At 40.0% G+C, this 24,045-nt stretch overlaps 2 protein-coding genes across 3 annotated transcripts; both read left to right on the forward strand.

The window, feature by feature from the left end:
* The first annotated feature begins 6,834 nt into the window (after window positions 1-6,834).
* Window positions 6,835-12,031, forward strand: LOC112179322 (protein AE7). 2 transcript variants are annotated; one of them, XM_040512092.1, is made up of 7 exons: window positions 6,912-6,928; window positions 7,028-7,129; window positions 9,009-9,137; window positions 9,303-9,408; window positions 9,510-9,609; window positions 11,038-11,083; window positions 11,430-12,031. In XM_040512092.1, the coding sequence occupies exons 3-7, from the start codon at window positions 9,014-9,016 to the stop codon at window positions 11,528-11,530; spliced, it is 477 nt and encodes a 158-aa protein (XP_040368026.1). In that variant the 5' UTR covers window positions 6,912-6,928; window positions 7,028-7,129; window positions 9,009-9,013; the 3' UTR covers window positions 11,531-12,031. The 2 variants fall into 2 exon arrangements, with proteins under 2 accessions (XP_024173479.1, XP_040368026.1); XM_024317711.2 differs by lacking the exon at window positions 7,028-7,129 and having other exon boundaries at window positions 6,835-6,928.
* Window positions 12,032-13,585: 1,554 nt separating this feature from the next.
* Window positions 13,586-20,917, forward strand: LOC112180682 (vacuolar protein sorting-associated protein 25). Its single transcript, XM_024319247.2, has 7 exons — window positions 13,586-13,785; window positions 14,012-14,109; window positions 16,704-16,843; window positions 17,624-17,677; window positions 17,771-17,859; window positions 17,957-18,032; window positions 20,606-20,917. Exons 2-7 carry the CDS (start codon window positions 14,051-14,053, stop codon window positions 20,725-20,727), a joined length of 540 nt encoding a protein of 179 aa, XP_024175015.1. The 5' UTR covers window positions 13,586-13,785; window positions 14,012-14,050; the 3' UTR covers window positions 20,728-20,917.
* Window positions 20,918-24,045: the final 3,128 nt, after the last annotated feature.

The raw sequence follows: 24,045 nt of genomic DNA on the forward strand, positions 1-24,045 counted from the left end.
GAGCCAGACCTAGAGGTGGTGACGGGGGAAAAAGAACCAAAAGGAATGTGTTGGCTTGGGAAAGAAGTTGTGGCGGACGAAGTAGTTGGGGTGGCCGGGGTAGTAGAGGTGGCTGAGGAAGGGCCTGTGGTGGGTCGATGTAGAAGGGATTGGAGCACAGTGTTCTACAAGGCAGCAAAGTGATGAGTGAGGCAAGTGATGGAGTGATGAAGGTCTGATCATGCTGGGATTGTAGCTGCTCCATAGTGAGCATGGATTGGGATGTAGAGAAAGAGGTTTGTGCGGTGGAGCTGTGGGGAGGTGTAGTCAGTAATGGTGGGATGAAGGTGGTAGTCATAGGGATGGAGGGGTTTTGGGTCTGGTTTCCCCGCAAGGTCATGGCTTTGATACCAAAATGATAGGAACAAATTAAGGAAATGCAGAAAGGAAAAGAGATAAATTCAAAACAAGTTCACGTCTTCATTCATGAGCATCCAAAGATGAAGACTACAACATATAGGTAGAGTTTTGGGACCATTGTCCTCATAAAAATAAAAAATAAAAAATTGTTCAAGGAAAACCTAATTTGTGTTTAGCCCAAACCCTAGGTTACTTGACCTAGTGGTAATAGGATTTAATTAGAAGGATCTAGAATCCTAATCAATGTAGAATTACTTTCCTTGTATGATTGAGATTCTATGCATTGTAATCCTCTATATAAAGAGGCCCCTATTATCAATGAGAACACACAGCGAATTTCTCTCAATTTCAGTTTCTCTAAAACACGTTATCAACACGAAGCCCTAACCCTGAAATCCTAAATTCGTAGCCTTCAAATCCCAGAAACCACCGCCGCCCATCTTGAAGATCCCAACTCCAGGAGTCCAGAACCGGCGGCCTCACCCCCAGAACCGGCCGGCAAACCACCGAACCGGCCACCGAAAAAAGCAAAGGTTTCCCTGCCCGGTTCAAAGCTTTTCTCACCACCTCCTGCAGCCATACTCGACCACCTGCAGCGTCTCCACCCCAGAAACCCGGAACGGGAAATTTCATCACCGGAACCGGCCAAAATTCCACCGAACCGGCCACCGGAATCCTCCTAACCTGAACCGGCAGAAGAAAAAAAAAAAAAAAAAGGGGGACCTGTGCAGCCCACCTGCTGTAGGCCCAAACCCACAGGTTGAGCCCACGTGTAGCAGGCCCCAACCCAAGCTGCCAAGCCGCCAAGCCACCTAGCCGCCAAGCCTTCTGCCACGTCAGCACTGAACCTGCCACGTCAACACCCGGTCAACCCTCCGGTCAACGACCGGTCAACGCCGGTCAACACTTTCCGGTAACTTTTCCGGCGACTTTTCCGGCCAACTTCCGACCACTTTTCCGGCTAACTTCCGGGCATTTTTCGGCGACTTTCCTGCCAGCTACAGTAACTCCGGCAGCTACAGTAACTCACTGCTACAGTACTCCGGCGCTACAGTGACTTCCAGCGACGACTTTTTCCGACCATCTTTTTAAGGTACTTTTTCTAAAAGTTCCCGTTTTTGAAGTTTTATTTCAATTTCTTCTTCTTTTCTCGGGGACTTCCAACATCCCTTCTTCTACCCCCCCTTTCTTCTTCATAGGGGAGACCAATAGCCGAACTGTGGGGGTTCGTGCTCACTCCAAGCTTGGAGCTTGTAGAGTCCTCCAAACTTAGAGTTTGTTGAGAAGAAAACGATCGACCACATACATCGTTGTTTCGATCTAATCCAAAAACCCCTCTTGGAATCGAATTTTCTTAGAAGCGACTACGCTCAGAAAATCTCTAATTTCTTGGAAGCGACTACGCTCAGAAATTTAATAGTTTTTCGTGGTAGCCCTTTCGCTCCGAAACTAACCCTAATCTTGTGTTGTTTTTCAGGATGAGTAACCTGAACAAGTTGAACTTCGTTCCACTAGAAACAACTGGCGCAGGATACCATAGGTGGGTCCGAGATGTGCGCCAACATCTTAAGGCTGATGGACTTTTGGGAGCCATCCAAGAGCCTGGTCAGAACGTGCTCTCCATTGAGCAAGCTACTGCTTTTGAAGCAAAACAAGCTAAGGCCATAATTCTCATGACAAGGCACATGAATGACGCGCTCCAAAATGAATACCTCAATGAGGAAGACCCAAGAAAGCTATGGGTAGAACTAGAGCAGCGATTTGGCAACGTTCGTGACTCCCTGCTTCCTGATTTAGAAGTGCGATGGCATAGCCTCCGCTTTTGTGATTTCAAGTCTGTGCTTGATTATAACTCGGAAGCTCTTCGTATCAAGTCTCTGATGGAGTTTTGTGGCCAAGCCATAACTGATGCGATGTTGATCGGGAAGACTCTCTCTACCTTCCCCGTCTCTGCACTGATGATTTCAAAGAATTATCGGATTGATGTAAATGCAGGACGTATCACAAGGTTTCATGAGCTCATTGGCGCCATGAACGTAGCTGAAAAGCATGACAATATCCTTGTGAAGAACTATAATGCTAGACCCGTGGGAACTAAGCCTATTCCGGAGTCTAACTATAGTCGCGCCCCTAATGGAGGACGTAAGGAGCGAAACCCTAAGGATAGAGACAATTCTGGACGTTCAGGTCCATATATTCGCCCTAAAGAGGAAGGAAATCGCCAAGAGAGGCGTGCACGGAACCGTAGAGGTCAACGTGTGAAGAGAGAGAGAGGCGGAGCCTCCGACCATGGTAGTAACGCCACCAAGAGGATAGGTCGTTCAAATTGCGCCCCAATGGCGCCTCGATCAAGGGAGCCTGACCATGATGATGTTTGTTTTCGATGTGGATCAACTGAACATTGGGCCAAATCATGTACCGCACCCCAGAATGTTGCAAACGCATACAAGACGTATCGTGAAGCAAGGGAAGCGAATTACATGGCACAAGAAGATCAAGATGGCGATCTAGATCTAAGGGTGGAAGACTACAAGGATCAAGACCCAGAAACTGGCGATTTTGATTAAGTCTTTTTATTTTCCAAGAGTTGTAGGCGATTGCCATATTACTTTTTATTGGATTAGATTTTCTTTGATCATAGAAACAATGATGTATTCCGTTGGCTTATGAATAAAATTTCGAGTTCTTTTCATTATGACTCAATTTTGATTCTGAGCATATGACTTTGTGACTACGATGGCTGGGCCATCAGTATTAATTCAAGGACATGGAATAGCCCAAGTTCCACTTGCCAAATGGCACCTTGATTACAGTTGTCACAGAAACTCTCTACGCTCTTGGGGCAAATAGTACCCTATGAATAGCCAACGAATTCCATGAGAAAATGCATGTAGAGAACGAAAATGAGTTCCTTTGCATTACCTCTAATGATTGCGAACAAAGACGCATCTTAGAGAAGTTTATGTGTCGCTCTAGTGGACTTTATGTCACTATTCGAGCTATTAAATCCAATAAAGTTATGAGAGAAGATCTCTTGGACTTAGACACATATTGGCTTTGTGACGACAGGATAGGTCATCCTGGTCATGATATGATGATCCGTCTACAAAAAGACTTCACACAGACATCTTTTACTAAGCCTGTTCCTTAGGGAAATTAGGACTGAGACCGTCCTATGCAAAGGATATGACATTACTCATTCTGTTCTTACAAAGAATCCGTAGGGATTTTGTGGATTGATTCAACCAACTTGCGGACGTTTAAATATCTCATGATGTTGGTTGACACGCAAACACACTGGTCACGTGTTGTGCCATTGTCCACTTGTAATGCTGCTTATGCTACACTCCTAGCACATATCATACAACAACGGGCTCACTCCCCGAATCATCCTATTTAGTCAATTTGATTTGACCATGCTAGAGAGTTTACATCGAAAGACTTTCGATGGATATTGCAATGGGCTTGATGTTGGACATCACATTCCCATGAACACACCCAAATGGTCTCACGGAAATGACTACGATGGTAGTCTGAACATTGGTAATGCGCACCAATCTTCTTACATCCGCTTGGGGTGATGCAATATCGCATGCAGCTATGCTAATTCGTCTACGACCTAATGCCACTCAATGTACCTCTGCGTTACAGCTAGTGACTGGGTACACGTCTTTTGTACTTACGCACATTTGAGTGAGCCATTTTTGTGCCAATTGCGCCGCCACAGCGCTCTATGATGGGTCTTTACAGACGAATGGGCAACTACGTTGGATTTGAGACTCCCAACAATCGTCCGCCACTTAAATGCCCTTGCTAGGCGATCTCCTTACCGCTAGATTTGCGGATGTCACTTTGATGAGACAGTCTTCCCGTCGTTAGGGGGAGATAAGAACACGAATGTTCAACAGGAACGACAGGAATTGTCGTAGTCTGTCCCCACTATGTCTCATCTTGATCCCTATTAAAGTGACAAGATCACACAAATATGCTGCAAACATGCTTGCAAGGAAGGACGTCCCTACGAGAGGACGTAGCGCCACCCTACACGGAGGTAGGCAAGGCGCCAACGCCAAAGAGAGTGGCACTCTGGCGTTACAGGCCATGGCCCCAGCTAGGATGCGTGGGAGGCACGTGGGTTCGAAGGATACTTTGGCACATTCCAATCCTTTGATCATCAAGACTCAAAATCCGTCTCATGAGTATCTTCCGGATTATGGTTATCGTTGGGGGACGCCTCAACGTTAGAACCTATTCCTGAGAATATAGAGCTCTATGAAACTTACACTAGTGTACATGAGATGTGGGATAGAAACTCCATCATAATTGGTGATGTAGTTGCGTATTTTGTTGCGCATGAGTTTGTTGAGTCAGATGATATCGAACCACGCTCCGTTGATGAATGAATGCCAACGTAGAGAAATTTGGCCTAAATGGAAAGATGCGATCCAGGTTAAGATGGATTCTCTAACGAAGAGGAAGGTTTTCGAGCTAGAGATGCCAACACCTCCTAACATAAAACCTGTTGACTAATGGGTCTTCGTTAGAAAGCGTAGTGAGAAAAAGAGATGGTAATCTCACCTTATGGCTCAAGACTTCTCACAAAACGCCCTGGAATTGACTACGATGAGACATATTCTCTCGTAGTGGATGTCACTGCACTCCACTACCTTGTCAGTTTGGTAGTTTCCAAATAACTGAACATGCAACTTACAAATGTGGTCACTACGTATCTCTATAGGGATCTAGATACGGAATATACATGAAGGTTCATGGTGAACTTCATTTACCCAAGTCAAGTGGCTCTAGACCATGGAGCGCGTTTACAAAGAGGTTGAAACGCTCACTAAAGTGACTACTTGATTGGGAAGGGATATGCCCACGCGTTTTTATGACAAGTTTAGGATTCTATCGCGGTTCATGTTGGACATGATCTTCATTAGAAGCCCTTAAAGAGTTAAGGGAAACCGCTGAACACTTGAAATCTGAGTTTGAGATGAAGGATTTTGGGAGAACACGATTATGTCTCGGTTTGGAACTTGAGCATCGTGTCGATAGATGCTTAGGCATTTTGACAATGTCAAGCCTTCAAGCACCCCCATGATCGTCCGTAGTCTTGATCCTGAAAAGGATCATCTTCGTCGAAAGGATGATGACGAAGATGTGCTAGAGGCAAAAGTGTCTTACTTAGTACAATAGGCACATTATTGTACTTATCTCAATGCACAAGACCGGACATCTCATATGTTGTGAACTTGTTAGCTAGATATAGCTCTGCGCCAACGCAACGCCATTGTATTGGTGTAAAAGATATCTTTCGATACTTGAGATGTATGAATGATATGGGCTTGTTCTATCCCTACAAAGAGATGATGGATTCGGACCCATCACACACCAGAAACGCCGCCAACGCTGGCCTGCATTCTCTATCCCCATCCCAAAACGACATGTGTTTTGGAAGGTTTTGCTGATGTTGGGTATCTCTCTGACCCACACAATGGTTATTCCCAAACTGGTTAAGTGTTCACCATGGGAAAAGACAGTGATATCTTGGAGGTCTACAGAACAGACCGTAGTCGCTATATCTTCGAACAATGCATAGATCATTGCCCTTCACGAAGTGGTTCGTGAATGCATATGGATTGGATCCATAATTACGCATGTTCGAACAATTGTGGTTTGAAGTCTACCACAGATGAGCCTACGAGCATTTAGGATAATGCTACTTGTTTTGAACAAATGAGGCAAGGCTACATCAATAGCGATAACACCAAGCATAATCAGCAACAAAAGACACTCCTCGAGATCAAAGTGAACTAGGTTCGATCTGAGGACAGTGAGACAGACTTGTTTACTAAGTCATTGCCCAATACCACGTTCGAGAAACATGTGGCAAGAATTGGCTTGCGGAAATTATCTGAACTCCCATGATCGTAGTCATCAGGGGGAGGTGCAGACATCAGGGGGAGATGTCTACATGTTCGTCTCGAATCGTGAAGGGTGTGTTGTGCTCTTTTTCCCCTTCGACCGAGGTTATTTTTGTCCCACTGGGTTTTTGTTACTCGGCAAGGTTTTTAACGAGGCAACGAGAGAAGCACCGCGTTTGGGCAACACAAGGGGGAGTGTTCAAGGAAAACCTAATTTGTGTTTAGCTCAAACCCTAGGTTACTTGACCTAGTGGTAATAGGATTTAATTAGAAGGATCTAGAATCCTAATCAATGTAGAATTACTTTCCTTGTATGATTGAGATTCTATGCATTGTAATCCTCTATATAAAGAGACCCCTATTATCAATGAGAACACACAGCGAATTTCTCTCAATTTCAGTTTCTCTAAAACAAAAATAAAATAAAAATCTAAACAGAGGACCAAAGTGACACAAAACAGAAAATGCAGGGTCACAATTTCAATTTACTATCTTCTGATATATATATAATAATAATAATAATATTCAGCGCGGGCAGCATTGCATCGTGCGGGGTTTTGCAGGAGAAAGAGGCCTTCCTTGTTTCTGCAAAAATCGATCAACAGGTAAGTCACAACGCCGGGTTTTGATTTGGACCCCCGTGGTGTTGTTGGGATTTTTGTTTGGGAATCGCCGTGTTCATGTATCTTTTGAATTGGTGGCAGCTGCACCCTGCTTTTCCATATCAATGTCTTTCTTCGAGTATATATGCTTTTATAAAGTCTCTTCAATTCTTCTTTCATTGAGCAGTTAGTTCGGGGACTTTGGTACGTTAAACTAGAGTTTATTTGCATTATTCTCCTTTCTCCAAAATCCTAGGGTTTTTTTTTTTTTTTTTCCCAATCTTTCTCTCTAATTTGCATTATATTTCTGATTTTTGTTCAATTCAGTCTCCGCAAACTCGAAGAATTTGCAACCTTTCTGTAACATGTTTGGCTTTATTTCATTTGGGTCGGATTGCTATGAAATTCTTTTTTTAATTTTGTTTCTGATTTGTCTTGTATTGTTGGGTATATGTAACTCTTTTTATAGAAGGATGAGAAGTGGGTTAGATTGATGGTGATTTTGTGGATAATTTCTTAGATAAGGTTGTGTTTCCTTGCTTTCATTTACTGCTATTTATGGTTCTTTCTTTAGTTTTCTGCTGCTTTTCTTATGATTGTCTTGGGTCAGAGTGCTACGCCTTCTCTCTGTAAATAAAGAATTTTTTTTTTCCTTTTTCGATTTGTCTTGTATTTGATGGGTGTATGCAAATCTTTGTCAAATAATAGGGAGGATAGAAGTGGGTTAGATCAATTTTGACATCGTGAATAATTTCTCAGATGCAGATCAATTTTCATTTACAGCTTTTGATGGTTCTTTGTTCAGAGTTCTGGCACCTTTCCTCTGATTTTATGCTGGTTATTATCAGTGTTTGTATAATAATAAAGAAAGATGAATGTCCTTTGATACTAATAGGTAGCATTCATTATTTCCAGAATGTGGTTTCATTAACTTAATCAGATACTAATGTTGAGCTTGTCAAACTAATTGAAGAAAAGACTCCAGAGGGTTGGCTAAGATAATGAGCCCGTACCTTTCCTACTTTTGTCTCATGTAGTTTCTTACTGTGTTTACTTTATCTTTGTGGACAAATCTTGTTGGGGAAGTGGAGATTTGAAATGGTACTTCACTTTATGGCTCTTCTTAGCTGCCAAGGTTTTCCATGTCTGTGGCATTTACTTGGTGTTTTCTTGTGATCATGATGGCTAAAACAGTTGATTTTCCAATTTACTAGTTAACGATTCATTTATACATTGATGTTATGCTGTAGTTAGAAACCATCAATGTTACTAGCTCTTTGGATCATATTGTAGTTGTGTTGAATTGTTTCAGTTTGCATGTTGAGGGAATCTTATTGTTTGGTGCATTGTATAGCTGATGATATGTGATATGTTGAACTAGTGAGATGCTTTTATGCTCGAGCCTAGGTTCTGAAATTTTCCCTTCTCTGTGGTGCTACAAATGGGAGTCTATGTTCTATCAACTTTATTTATGGTCCCCCTTAGCAAGGGTCTTAAATGAGCAGCAAAGCCTATAATAATGGCAATAAATACCCAGCACATATATGATGTATCCCTAAGTATGGATTTGGGATGTAAGGAAGTGATTAGGTGTTTTAATTAGGCATATGAGGTTCTATATTGCAGAAAGTGAAACAGATGAGTTTTGTTATCCAAGTTTCAGATGTAAAGTCATCTTAGTATGCTGAGGCTTTATGCCTTAAAGTTAACAAAAGTTTTTAAAGAAAGTAATTCTATAATTTCTTTTTATTTATCCTTGTCTTCTTGACCTAATAGAGGCTAATGAAGCTAAGAACCGGCTGTAGTGAAAGGTTAATTTTTCTTATACATGTTCTTGTGGATATCATTGTTGTACTCAATTGTTTGGAATTCTTTTATTAGTTTTTCCGAGTTCCAAATCCCATTGCAAGTGGATATACTGAATGCATGCCCCCACAAATAAGCATAGAAAGGGAATTAATTCATAGAAGGGACCTGCTTATACATTAAAATTTTGGTTCTTGAAATTTCAGCCTTATATCCACCTTTTAGCCAGGTTTGTTTATTTTTGTTTTAATTTGTATATGGTTTTTCTTTTATCCAGAAAAAATGGTATCTGAGTTAATAAATGCGAATCCAGTCATCTATGAAAAGAAAGAGCGGCGGGTTCGTAGTGTTCCAAGTGCTGCAGATGAATATGCTGTTGAACCAATTGACCAAGAGGAAATTTTTGATATCCTTTCTGATGATTGTGAATAAATATTGTTCATGTATTTTCCGATGATTTATGAACGATTACTATGCGCTTCACAGAATTAATCACTATACCTTTTGACTTAGGTTTGGAACATTTGTGTTATATGCCATGAAGAATTTAGTATTTCTTAACTATTCTTAAATCATATTAGAGATATTAAAGACCCGGAACACCCTTACTCTTTGGAAGAGCTCAAAGTAATTTCAGAAGATGCAATTGAAGTAGATGATGGTCGTGGTCATGTTAGGTAGACAATTTTCTTTCCTGCTTATCTTAAACACCTTTTTCCTTTAATAATGTTGCATTTTAAACTCTGTTAAATAAAAAATGAACTTTTTTCTTCTTCAGGGTCACATTTACTCCTACTGTTGAACATTGCAGTATGGCAACAGTTATTGGTCTTTGCATACGTGTTAAACTCTTAAGGAGCCTGCCTTCTCGTTTCAAGGTATCACCCACTATTTACTTGCTGTTGATTTGTTTTACAGCATTCTTTATGTTTCATTGAAATATATAGCTGAAACATATATACTGGGTTGCATTAATATTTTCACTGGAATTCTGATTGTATTGAGTTAATGTTCTTTAGTCTGTCAGTTTAATATTACGAGATCTGGGTTAAAAATTTGAGAGATGTTATTTGGCTATTTGAGTCATACTGTTGCAGGGATCAAGCAAAAAAAAAAAAAAAAATCAGTGTGTTGCCTTAGCTATGCATATGAACAGAGCAGAATTCCACAACATTTTAGACATGGAGAATTTAGTGGCTCAGTTGGCATTGAATTTGCTTTCACTTAATGTTTTCTTTCAACCTTGTTCCCAAACAACTACCCAGGCTTCCCCTGCTTTTATCTCTGCCTCTTCATTATCTCATTATTCTTTTTCTTTTCCTTCTTTAAGCTTCAATTGATTGTTGGATCATGTTGCAATTTTTAGGGGGTCATTGCTTGATACTGTTGCAATTTTTCCGTTACAGCTGATGGAACTTCCATGTGAATGTGAAAATGGACGGATTATTATTATAACATTTTTGACAGTAATGTACTACCTTGTTATCCACACTAATTTGTTGTTGGATTATGGAAGAGTATAGTTGCACATGGAAATCTGTATGTGGTTGGTGGCTTTTTGATTACATTGCTTATAAAAAACCTTATTCAACAATTAAAGGACGGATGAAATGTGGTATTACATTGAGATACAGTATCTGTAGCTAATGGGAAATTCCACCCTACCAGGCAGACTGGGTGAAGAAGTAGCAGTGGTGGTCCCATTAAGTTAGAAAGTATCCATTGCCCTCATAGTTTCATGCTTGACTGAACATGGGACCTCAATACCCTTTGAATGTTTAAAAGTGTCTTATGACTGTATTAATACACTTAGTTAGGGAGTGTGTAATATATTTTTCTGACCCAAAAGATGTATAGTTTATTTGATCTTTGTAATTTCTGAAGTGTGTAAACCTATATATATTACCTATCAACTCTGGTTTTGTTCTTAAGTTATACTAATTTAGTGGTTGCTCTATCCTTTCTCTATGTTTGTGTAGTTTGGTTCTTGTATTTTTCATACAAGGATTGCTTCTATAACCTGCCATTTCAGTTTAGTCATAGCTTCCCTTCCGGTGTCGTTTTGGGATGCGAAAATCATGAATGACTGCCAAAAGACTGCCTAATGGTTCTAAATGAAACATGCATTCACAGAAATTCTGTATGGCTTAGTTGCATCTTGGTTGCATATACACTCTAGTGTCAACTTATTGTTGATAATTGCATTTCATAATGTGCTAATAAATTTATAGATGGTTTTGTTTGTCTAATATGGTACTTGCTTCTTCACTAATTTTTTTTTTCTTTTCTCTTCTTGTGTTGTCTAGGTGGACATTAGGGTGGCACCTGGATCTCATGCAACTGAAGCTGCAGGTAGTTAACACACACTCTCTCTCTGTTTTTCTCTCTCATACATGCAGCTGATCTTACTTTGGTTATTGATGTCTGTTAGCGCAACTTGATCATTTCTTCAGCCCTTGATATCTTGTTGCTATTTAGGAAACATGTGAAGTCAGTCTTGACTCATACCTTTCATCTTGTTGACATCTTGCTTATGAAATAATGTCCAGTACAGAAGCATCATGGACATTCAGAAGCATTCTATATATAATGTGTGTGTGCATGTTGTTGCATTTATGCGACTGGGGCTGATCTTTTAGTCAGCTTAGTAAAATTTTGATTAGTTCCAGCCTAACTTTCATGCTTCTCCTGTGCACAGTTAATAAGCAACTGAATGATAAAGAGCGGGTAGCAGCGGCATTGGAAAACCCAAATGTTGTGGAAATGGTTGATGAATGCCTTACTCCTTCATATGATTGAATGGGTTGATCATAATGTGTAAGCCTCGCTTCTCGAAAACACCAGTGTATTCATCAGTTCTGCCACATTCTCAAATAGAAGATGGGTTACATTCCTCCGTTCACCACTCATCTTGAAGTGTGTGGTTAGTAAACACCGTGAGTAATTCGAGTGGACTCCTCTCTCATCTAGCCATCAGTATACAATTTTTCTACCGTGATACTATTACTGAATCCTTCTGGCCACTCCAGCTTGTATTTTCTGAGTGGCGAGCTAGATAGATATGACTACAAAGAATTGAAAAATAATGCGCATTCTTAGAATGTGAGCATTATAGTTGGCTTGTCCAATGAAATTTTGCATTGTTGTACCCCGAGTCCCTGACAAAGCACTGGTGTGTTGTGGTACTTGAGGCCTAGTGAGGGCGACTGCCCTGGGTGATTTTTTATTTTTCATTTCTTGTTTTCTTTAGTAATGCAGAAATACATTGATCAGCTTTCTCTATAATAATCTTTTCCAACACGTTTACCCTGCATCAACAAAAGATTTGAAATTTCGGTGCTTCTTTTTAAAGAAATTTTGAAAGTTTGGGTATTGATATAAATTTCAATATATTTCGGTCAATAGTTGTATGAAAATTGGTTTTGAAGATCATTTTCCTAAAAAAAAAATTGGTTTTGAAGATGGAAATTAGTTTCGAAGATCTTTTTTGATATCGCTTAAATATTAATAAGTTTAAATTATGGAAATTTTAAAAGTCTAAACCTTTGATTCACGTGGTTCCCCAAAGCGTTACGACCTTGTCTTTCAATGGTGTTTAATTGTTTAGTTATTACTAAATAAACTTTGCTCAATCATCATTGGATGTAAATCTAAAGGTTGAAAACAAAATAACTCAACTTAAAAAATAAAAAAAATAAAAAAATTCTTTTCACCATTGAATTTACATTCAAGGGTGGTTGAGTATATATTTCTTGATCAAATTAGTTAATGATCAGGTGAACATGATCGGTACAAACAAACTATGTCATGACACACAAGAACTCGAACTACCCTCACTGACCCTTATTTTTTGAAGTACACTAGATTACCACTGGTGCCCATGAACATACTTGTACACCCAAAAGTTGTCCACCAAAACCTCAAAATCATAATGGCTTGCGCTTCCGCTTCTGCTTCTGCTTTGCATGGTCGAAATAAAATTGCATTAGAGCAAGTTCACCCGTTGGGTCATCGAGTCATCTACTATTCATTGCTTTTTAGTGTATATTTTCATTCTCTGGGTCACGAAATACACTGTGCTAGTGACCTAGGGCATGAAATACACTGTGATCGTGACTCAGATGATGAAATTAACATTAAAAAACAGTGAATAGTGGGTAACCTGGCAATCCAGCGGGTGAAATTGCTCTTAGATGACCTAAAAGGTCAACCAATATTAACCAATGTTCTAAAAAACGGCCTAGGCGGCAAGGAACCGCTCCGATTTTGGCCTAGGCGTTTCCCTTAGGCGTTGGGCTACTAGGCGGGCTAGGCGGTTCTAGGCGGAGCCTAGGCGGTCATAAACCCTAATTTATTCTATATTTTGACTATTTTTATATTTATAATTAATTTTTAGACTTTAAATATTGTCATTTATATTATTATATGTCATTAAAATAATTTAAAAATTAAAAAAAAAACCGCCTAGTCCTCGCTTAGGCCCCTAGGCGCTAGTCCCTGAGTCACCGCCCGACTAGCGCCAAGCGTTTTTAAGAACCTTGATATTAACAAAAACTTCCTATCAAGTCTTCTAAAGGCATAAAGTAATTTAATTTTCTAACTATGAATCTAATGATAATCATTTTTTTTTATTAAAGGAAAGAAATGTCTCGAAATTGAAATCTCCACCAATATTTACATTTTCCTTTGATTGACTAGATTATATATTAGTTGTTATCATATACATTTTCCTTTGATTGATCAAAGCACAATTCCTTATTTTTTACCAATTTATTATCCTTCACCGCAAGGCAACCCGGTAAATATATTCATCGTTTTTCCGAGGAAAAAAAGAAAAAAAAAAAGGTCAAAAACCATGTTTTGAACTTTTGGTTTGATAATGGAAACAAGGAACCTGATCCACGGAAAGACCCAAAGCCTTCATCTTCAGTCTTTTTTATCTCCCGTAAAGCTTTCATCTTCAGTCTTGGTCAACACCCAAAGCCTCCAACCCTCTGTCAAACACTCAAACGGTGATTGCGCCGGCCACCGGAATCGCTCCTTTTGAACCACCGGTATGTATTCTTTTTCCTTTCTAGACAATAAAGTCGCAAGCTTTATTTGCCAACCCTGAATTTTCCAGGATTCGAGTGCGATCCTTATTTATTGTCCAGCAACTTCTGTTTGTTCTAAGAATGTTGCACCCAATTTGGTTCTGTGAATCTCAACAAGGATTGGGAATTTGTTGATTTCTTATACTGAGATTCTTTCTTTGCTTACTCTGCTTTGTTTTGATTACAGACACGCAGTAATTGGGTCCTGTGCTTTGACAGTAAGGAGATGCAGAAATTGGGTGATTACAAGCTGCCTCAGTTCTTCAATTATCCTCCCTACTTCACGTAACCTCCTACACCCTTTGCACCTGCATGGCTTAATTATAATTGTTTTGAGAATTGAATGTGAATCGCTAAACATGACACTGTTGTTTTGGACATAGTCAGTCTGAACTTTCTATGCATCTGCTTTGTATGCGCGTTAGGTTAATGAAGTGCATTGTTGTCCTACTCCTACATGGAGCATGGTTTTTGTGAATGAGAAAATGTGTTCGTCATTAAAAGCTAGCTGTTAAAGTAAGTGAGATTCTATAAGGGTTTAGGGAAATGGTGATTTTGATAGATGTGCTCTTTAAGGCAAGTTTTGGTCAGCTCGATTAAAAGCAGCATTACTACTTCTAAATTCTCGGTTGATGTCTAGGGGGTACTACTGGCTATTTTGCAAGTGGGAGAGGCCTCAGGGAAGGGGAGTGGTGGACTAATTATATTTTTGTTAGAGCTGTGGAAGTTCGTTTCCTTGGGATTCATCACTGAATCTGCTCCTCTCCTTTATTGTGCTTTCCTTGGCAAGTGAGAGGAGTAGCTCAACTCTTTTTGGCTTTGCAGCGACTTGCCTATGGTTTATTGTGGTGATTTGAATTTTGACAACGTCCAGCATTTGGAGTCTGGGATTTATGCAGACTATAGGGGATAGTTGCTGGTGCATTTGTTAGACTTACATGGCTGGTGTTGACGAGCTTTCAAAAGTTAGAAATTTTGAATCCTTTGACAATACTCTGTCCATTATTTAGGTGTTCCTCTTATACCCGGAAGCTCTACTTTTAAGATTGCTCTCAATTACTTGATGAAATGGGCTCTCAGATTAAGAATTGGGAAAATAAGGTGTATTTTTTGCTGGCAGACTTAAACTAATCCAGTCGGTCCTCACTAGTTCAGGTTTTCTGATCATCCCATTTGATGCTTCCTAATAAACTTCTTTTCTAAGTGGACCGAAAACTTGGATCTTTCTGTTGTCTAGATTTTGTTTGGGGTGTGCTGCTGCCAAATGGCCTGACGGATACTTGTGTCCCTAAAACTGAAGCTGGTCTTGGATTGACGAGGCTACAAATTTGGATAAATCCTTAATTCTTTGTCAGATATGGAACTTAATTACAAACCACCAAATTTTGGTCCAATTGGTGAAGACTTGTGGATAATTTCTTTCCGATTGTTTCCTGCCTAGTTTTGAATTGGCTGAAATTACTAATCTTAGGGTCCTTGACTCCCCTTTTCCTCTCATCTTATTGGAGATTGGTGGGCCATGTCTCTTTTGCTTGACAATTGACACCCTCTTGGTCCTCTACTTCTTAGGTGGCTGGCTTTTATCATATCTGATTTTAGGCTGCCATGCTACTTAGCTTAGTGATATTATCCTCGAGAAGCAATGGCACTGACCTTGGCCTTGTTCTCCCTCTGAAGATCTTCTGGAAATGTGGGTGACAACGGCTCTTCTTGTCCTGTATGGTGCTATCCCTGACCTTGTTAAATGGTTGCCTCCTTGTAATGGAATTTATTCTGCCTCCTCTGGTTGGAATGCTCTAAGCCCCCTCATCTTAAGGCCCCTTGGATGAATTTGTTATGGTTTGGGCATGTTCCTAGGTTGAGCTTTATTTTGTGGCTTGCAGTTCATTGTAAGGTATCAACTAAGCATCGGGTGATTCTTTCTTGGCTCAGCTCTTTACTTGGGGCTCAACTCTTTACTTGGCTGATAGTGAGTGCCATGATCACCTATTTTGGACTGTCCATAGTTTTGGTGTTCTCATTTTCTCTCCAATGGGTTTGACTTGACCTCATTTCAACTCTTGGTTGCTTCTTCTTGGAAGGGTAAGTCTTAGGCTGTTGTTGTAGGAAATCAGCCCTTCAATCTACTACTTATGAGATTTGGAAGGGGTAGAATAACTGGAAATTCAGGAATGCAAGGCTTAATCGTATTGCTGTTTTCATGCTTTTGTCTCTGAGACTCTGGCAATTTGTAGTTACCTGTTTTTCCTTTGTCGACTTGTGCTACCATTTAAAAAAAGATTTAGAAGGAGCTGAATAACTGGAAATTCAGGCATGCAAAGCGTAGTCCAATTGCTGTTTTCAAGCTTTTCAACACTCATACTAGACTTAGACTGATCTCCCTTATTCGTCAGCAAACTTGCCAATTTTTTGAGATAGTGTCTGACTATTCGTACCTGTTTTTGTTTTGTTGACCTCTTTGCTATTTGTTTCCAATTCCCCCTGGTTTGGGGGAGTTGCTTGTGCTTTCTTTGTTGCCTCCTGGGACTTATGTTGTTGTACGCTGGTTGCCAAAATGAATGTAAAATAAAATGATCCCCATTTCCCTCCCAATATGAAATTTAATGAAACAAATAAGTTTGTGGTCGGATGACAGTTATACATTTTCTCTAATTGTAAATTGTTTTGCACATAATGTCCATTCTGTCCTGTCTTTCTATAACTATTTTTGTTTTCTGTTCTTCCTTATTTTACCCCTCCCATATCAATAACTAGATTGAAAAAAGGAAAATATCAATTCATCCGAAAAAAAAAAACTATTGATCTCTATCAATTAAACTGCTAAAGACCTGAACTGTTTGGTAATTTGTTTTCTATTCTTGCTTTTTGCACATTTTCAGGTTACAACCAGTAAGGGATACGCGTGAGAAGCAGATACAACTATGGAAGGAGCTTATTCTTGATTACTGTAGAACACAGAAGATCTTTGTAATTGGACTGGAAGAAGACTTTCCTCTTTTTTCAAATCCTGTGATTGAAAGTAAGTTTAATGCATGCTCGATGCTAAATAATGTTGAACATTATGATTGACTGTTTAAATTGTTTGACAAGCTTGCTTCAATCCAAATGTTCTTTCAATTTGAGCATCATGGGTGGCGCAAAAGTAACACATACCTTTTTGTCAATTTAATATTAGAGCATTTAATGGCAAACATCTACAAATACCATTCTCTTGCCTTATAATGTCAAACCTTTAATGGAAGGCCTTCACATTTTGTCAGTTGTTAAGGGCTATTCAAGTCACTATTTTAACTTGGCTGAAACTTAATTTTCTGCTTAAGAAGTTGGTTTTTATTGGATTAATTAAATAATGCTTACCTGAATGACACGTGGGATTGCATATGAATCAGAAAGTCTGCAGATTTTACTTTCTTGAATTCAACTATGTAGGACATCTTGTTGATCAGATTATCATCTATTGTTGATATAAGTAGACCTTATCATGTATGTTGTGTTCAACTTCGTTGCTTGTTCTATTATATTATGAAAGGAAAATCAGTTTGATCTTATCTTCTATACTTGATTGCCTTGGATCTTATTCTTTGAAGTTACTTGGGAGAAATCAAAGAACTATTTGGTGGTCGTTTATGTAAACAAACTTGTAACTACTTTTCTTCAAACAGTCTTATCAAACGTTATCTTTCCTTAGGGTTATTTGACCCCACTAAGAGGACTTCCATCTTCAAGCTTTAATTTGGCAATATTCACTCTTTCTTTTCTGTTTATTTGTCTAATTACTTTATATAACTGTGAAGTGCAGGATCTCTCAGTCATGAAGCCAGGGAAGCATTCCTCTCAATTTTGGTTTCAGATGGTGATTTTTTTTCTTTGGATTTTCTAATTTTGGATTGTTACTTTTTCATCTCATCATTGGCATGTTATTGATGGAATGCTGTTTCTCAAGCAGGTCGTGCAGAATGGTTAGATAAAAGGCATAGGAAATGTCTAATCCTCTGGCACAGGATTCAAGAGTGGGCTAACATAATTCTGAACTTCGTAAGTTAAAAAATGTGGTTTCTATACTGAAACTGGATGCTAGTAGTTATTATTCACTTGGTTATTCTTAGTTCATTTTTGTTGCATATTTGATTAGGTAAAAGAAAATGGATTGGAGGACAGCGTTATGACTGTTGAGGAAATACGTTCTGGGATAGAATCAAGAGGGACAGGTACATTTTTTTTAAGCTGATTCTAAAATGAACTATATATTTGTTGAACTTATGTAAAGAATATAGATCATTTTGAAGCTCCAACCTCTCTTCCAATACAGTAGTAGGGGGAATATCTAGGATTTGATATGGACACACTTTCCAAAAATTTCCTTGGCTTACATTCAGAAGATGAAAGTACTGCTGATTTCTAAGACCATTTATATAAGAGAAAAATGCACCAACAGTCCCTCAACTATTGTGCACCGGCCAGTTTGATACCCAAACTCACAATGGTATCAATGTGATACCTAGACTCAAAATTTGCTATCAACGACATACTTTCGTCAAATTTCTATGACGGCTCTGATAAATAGGTGACGTGGCAAGCATGTGGAGGGGAAAAAGAGGGGAAATGACTGAAATAGCCTAGAGCGATAGCCTCAATGACTTATATGTCCTGGAAATTATTTATTTATTTATTTAAATAATTCTTTTATTATTTTTCTCTCCTCTTCCTCTTCTTCTTCCTATTTTAATTTTTTCCTTTCTTCCTCTGCAACAACTCAAACGCAGACTGTCTCTTCTTTGCGACCCGAACCCAAAAACCTAAAAAAATTGGGCAAGGATCTAAGCGACGATCAAGGAGGCCTTCACCCTCTTCGACATCGGCAACGACGGCAAGATCGCCCTGTCTGAATTGAAATCCTAATGCGGTCCCTGAGCATCATCTCCGACGATGATTCGTCACCCTCCGCCTCCGACAAGTCTTGCAAAACCACGAATCATCAAATTCCAAACAATCACATCTCTTTTAGACATTTCATCGAACACCTTCTGTGCATCACCCACCCTCCCATAGGTCACATACAGCTCAATGATCCCAACCCTAACTGAACCAAACCAAAACCAAATCTGGAAAACAATATATTTTCCAATCAATCGACATTTGACATCATTCAAAATCAAAAAACCATTTGTAAACATAGACTCAAGCTTTATGCTTTCTTTCCTTACAAGCTAGATCAAAAACCCATTAATCAATGCTTGCCCAGAAATCACTTACGGAAGAATATTTTCCAATTTGAGAGAAACCCATTGATCCAAACCCACATTAAAAGCTTCAAGCTTTAACATAAGAGTAGAGGAACAACCAAACAAACCGAGATCTAGAGGTGCTGAGGGTGCCGCTTGAAATTGAATCCGAGATCGGGAGGTGCGAAGAGGGATGGGGCACCGAGGCCGAGCTTGATGCCAATGTCGAGACCAAGAGGTTGACATGACTAATACCCTCGCTGGGTTCCGATACCGAGAGGAGATTGGGCGTTGGTCACCGAGAAAAGAATCTGTGTTGACTGCCAGGATGCACGGCCGGGATTTGATGATCAGTGAGAAATACGAACTCTGCTCTCTCTCTCTCTCTCTCTCTCTCTCTCTTCCATACACGAACCCAGAAGAATTGGTGGGTTTTGCAGAAGCGATTGGGTCGAAGGAAAGACGGGTTTTTAACGGCGTCGGAGGGAGGAGAGGTCCTGAGATCCATTCTATTTCCCCTTGGGTATTGGATTTGATGGAGACTTGGTTGCGCCTGTGTAGTGGATTTGCAGGTGTAGCCGACTGGAGAAAAAAGGCAGGGTCATGGGTTGAAGGATATAGGCATCCGGGGTCTCCTTCCAGTCAATTCGGGTATGGGAGAAGGCGGATGTGTCGCCGGCAGTGGAGCAGGAGTTGGCGAGAGAGCCTATGCCGAGAATTGGTTGCTTTGGATGATTCTGAGAATGGAGGAAAAGTGGAGGTTTTGATCGGGGAGAAAGAGAGAGAGAGAGAGAGAGAGAGAGAGAACCTTCAACAGCATCAGAGTGTGGGTAAAAAGACGTGTTTGCCTTTTTTTTGGGCCCACGTGCTTTGCACGTGACTTTTTTAACACAGCCGTCAGTGAAATTTGATGAAAGTACCTCGTCGATAGCGAAATATGGGTTCAGGTATCACATTGATACCATTGAGAGTGTGGGTATCAAATTGGCCGGTGCACAAGAGTTGAGGCACTGATGGTGCATTTTTCTCTTTATATAAATATATATTTATGCTTTTATAACCAATTTCTTCTGGTATTCAGCTCTTTGCTCAAACCATGGGTTTATAGTGTTTCTAGGGCTACCCTTGAGAGTGAGCTCTCCTGTGTGGCTTTGAAGCTTTAAGAAATTAGCTGTGGGTATCCTACTTGTTTGTTTGTTTGTGTTTGTGTTTTCCCTGCATCATGCATATGCATATGGTAGTGTTACTACTTCTCAACAGTTAAGAATAATACATCTTTAGAAAAGTTCTGATAGGAGAATTATTCCTGAACTGGAAATGTGAATACATAATGGTATAAATAAGCCGCCAAACTGCCATGTTTTGAAATGATATTACTATTGTTTTTGTTACACAGCCAAATGCTTTTGCCTGCGTGTGTGCATAACGTTTTGAACCTTTCAAGTAATGGATGGATTGAAACCATCATATGCTTTACGTGCAATGTTTTATTTAATTATTTTAATTATTATTACTTTTTATAAATCTGACATTCCCTCCCCCTCTGTTGGATACCTCAGAGCTTCATGGTATTGACCGTACAATTCTGATGCGAGCTCTAAAACTACTAGAACAGAAGGGTAAGCTTGCAATCTTCAAGGGGACTACAGCTGATGATGAGGGTGTGAAATTCTCCATCTGACCACTTGATTCATAGTCCAGGAGAATAGAAGTGATCTGTCCTTTTTTCTTTTTTGCCTTTCTTTCAATGTTTGTGTTTGTTTCGAATGGTGGTGCTTATCAAATAAAAGCAATTTTAATGAAAATATGGTGTCGGTACTCTCTGTCCGTCACTTTCTCCCAGCAGATAACTAGTTCTTGGGGTTTACATTTGTGCTTGCTGCTTTTTAAGTCCACTACCTTGTTTACACTTAAAATCTTAATGTAGTCATCGCCTTCTATGACCAAGATTGATAATTTGATAGGCTGCGATTGTTTAGTGATGAATGATGCTTGCATCCCAAGAACAGTGGTACAAAAAACCGAGTTGAGTGCCGTAATATCTTGGATGGTTGTACACTTGTACTGTCTACCAAAGCAGGGAAAGCAACTGTTGATGCCTTTATGGTCAATTTGTTGGCAGTATGCTTGTGACGTTGGAAAATTGAAATTTGCACAAAATAATATTTCAGATTATTTGTCAGTAATATGACTTGGCACTCGGGGCAAACACCAGTATCACGGAGTCTGGTACTGCTACAGATTCAATGGAGTTAGTTTAGTGGAAGTATGCTAAGCTGCAAGTGGGGCGGATGCAACAGGGCTTCTCCTGGTAATAGGAGATCTATGGTTCGAACCCCAAATTGTGAAAAACATTCATTAGGGAGAGATTATAACCGTTGCTCTCGGCCCCAGAGTGGTAGCTCACTCAGCCACCATTTTTTTGACCAAAAAAGGAAATTTGGTACTGCTTCAGATCCCTTTTGTGAAAGGCGCATAGGCTTTAGCCCCTTACACACAAACCCAACCCCCCCCCCCCCCTTAAATTTTTCGATTGATTTAGCCCCCACCCTTTGCATAGAGGAATTTTCTCATTATCACTTATTTTATTTATTTATTTTTATCAGGATTCTCTCATAGACAATAAAAGAATTAATAGTTATTCTCTATTAAAATATTACTAGGAAAAACCAAAAATGGGCACGAACTCTCAGTACCATTTAGTGCAGTGGCATAGTCTTCATTTCATAAATGGGAGGTGGTGAGTTCGACTCATGAAGTATTAGTTGTAGCATTTGAGTTGTTTATCTAATAAAAAATAAAAAATGGGCACGAACGAGTTCATTTTTGAAGTTTTGGCCATTGAAGTTTCAATTTGTAATTTTGCATGTTTGGACTCAAAATTTTTAAATTGCCACGAATGAATGACTCTTTTACAATAAGGGAATTAGCCACGAAAATTGACATTATCGACTATATAGGTTTCGTAGTTGAGCAAAATAAAATCAACGTGCTTGAATTTTTTCCCTTTTGAAATAGTTGAGTACTTTATTTTGAGATCTCTATCTGCCGTTTCATAGCCAAAACTTAACCTGCTGCTTTTAGTTATGAATCATTGCTATTTAGTTACGATTTGGTGTAATTAGCAAACTCAATTGCTTTTCATTTTCAATAATTACGAACATCTGGGTTAAGGTAAAAGAGGAAAAGAGAGAACTTCTTAGTAGTGATATTCTCTCATCTAGTATTTTTTTGGTGCTGGTTGTACGGGTTCTACGTACATATGTGTACGACGAACGTACAATAGAGAGTTCTTCGACTCAAGAATAAAATTAGGAAGGAAGAAGAAGAAAGTTGAGGCTTCAAATTGTTATTTTTGTTGAAGGAAAATCAAGTTTAGTGTGCCTTATCAAACTAGGAATAGGAATAGGAGAGAAGGTTCTAGATTTCCCAATCCTACACGGATTGGTATTCCTTGTAACATTAGATTATGCACTTTGTAATCCCTATATATAGGGCTCCTATTCTCTATAATGATACACACTTCTCTCATCAATCTCTCTCAATACCAATATACTTAAACACGTTATCAGCACGACTCTAGCCACAAAAACAGAAAACCAAAAACCCTGAAAAGTTCTTCCCACCGAAATCTGCCGCAAGCCCCTGCAGCACCTAGTCCCTTGCTAGCCCGCCTACTACTGCAGCCCTCTCGGCCTGCCTACCTGCCAGCGCGCCCCCGCGCTCAGTTCGCTGCCTTGCAGCCCCGCGCCCGTGCGTCCACCCCACGCTGCCCCTGCAGCGTCCCTGCTGCCCCGCGCACACCTGCGCACGCTGCTGCCCCGCCTACGCACCCGTGCACCTGCAGCCCTGCACCACTGCTGCTGCCCCTGCAGTTTGCCTCCGCTACTCCTGCACCACTACTACCTCCGCAGCCCCTGCTGCCCCGCATCAGCTGCACGCCTCTACTTAGATTACTTCGCTCCATCACGCCTGCATCGACACGCGCGTGATCCAAAACCAACAAGTAAGTATCCAAAGAGTAAGCTTTAAAGTTCCTGATTTGAAATTCTTTCTTTTTCTCGGGGACTTCAAAACCTCCCTTCTTCTTCATCCCACCTTTCATAGAACGTGGGTTCGATTCAATGCGGAATCGTGGGGATTCACGCAATTAACGAACTAAGAGCGTTCGTAAGACTTCGGACTAAGAGCGTCCGCAAGCATCGATTTATGACCTTATAAACATCATTGTTTCGGTCTAATCCAATTTTCTTGGAAATCGATTTCTTGGTAGCATAGCTCGGAAATCTTAATATTTAGTTGTCGTGGAAGTTTTAAACTCCGAAACTAATATATTTCTTCTTCTTATTTCAGGATGTCGAAACTTGACTTTCCTGCACTTACCTCAACTGGCTCGGAATATCATAGTTGGGCCACGGATGTTGAGCACCATCTCACTTCAAAAGGGATCCTACCCTTAATTCAAGCTCCTAATCCTACTCTCATATTTGAGCGTACGGCTACGAACAATGCCACCGCCCTCATCTTGATGAGGCGCCACATGGATAAATCACTCCGACTGGAGTACATGGCAATCAAGGATGCTAGAGAATTATGGGTCGCGCTAGAAGAGCGATTTGGTAATATCAAGGATACCCTCCTCCCTGACTTGAAAGTTCAATGGGGCAATCTACGATTCGCCGACTTCAAGTCTGTAGCTGAATACAATTCAGAAGTTCTACGCCTCAAAACCATGTTGGGGTTCTGTGGACAACCCGTCACAGAGCAAGAACTAATTGAGAAAACTCTCTCCACCTTCCCCGTCTCAGCAATTTTGCTCTCAAAGCAATATCGAACGGAGTTCGATACTAGACGGATCACGAGATTTCATCAGCTCATTACTATTATGTCTGTAGCTGAAAAGCATGATAATATCCTCGTGAAGAATTATAATTCAAGGCCTATCGGAACTAAGAGCGTTCAAGAGGCGAATTATAATAATGCACCCAAATGAGGGCGC

This window comes from Rosa chinensis, chromosome 7 (genome assembly GCF_002994745.2).
Source record: "Rosa chinensis cultivar Old Blush chromosome 7, RchiOBHm-V2, whole genome shotgun sequence".
Taxonomy (NCBI): domain Eukaryota; kingdom Viridiplantae; phylum Streptophyta; class Magnoliopsida; order Rosales; family Rosaceae; genus Rosa; species Rosa chinensis.

Coding starts and splice junctions, on each gene's coding strand:
- LOC112180682 (XM_024319247.2), top strand. CDS start 14,051: ATGCAGAAATTGGGTGATTACAAGCTGCCTCAGTTCTTCAATTATCCT. Junction 14,110..16,703: donor AATTATCCTCCCTACTTCAC/GTAACCTCCTAC, acceptor GCACATTTTCAG/GTTACAACCAGTAAGGGATA. Junction 17,678..17,770: donor CTCAATTTTGGTTTCAGATG/GTGATTTTTTTT, acceptor TTTCTCAAGCAG/GTCGTGCAGAATGGTTAGAT.
- LOC112179322 (XM_024317711.2), top strand. CDS start 9,014: ATGGTATCTGAGTTAATAAATGCGAATCCAGTCATCTATGAAAAGAAA. Junction 9,610..11,037: donor GCCTGCCTTCTCGTTTCAAG/GTATCACCCACT, acceptor TGTGTTGTCTAG/GTGGACATTAGGGTGGCACC. Junction 11,084..11,429: donor TCATGCAACTGAAGCTGCAG/GTAGTTAACACA, acceptor TCCTGTGCACAG/TTAATAAGCAACTGAATGAT.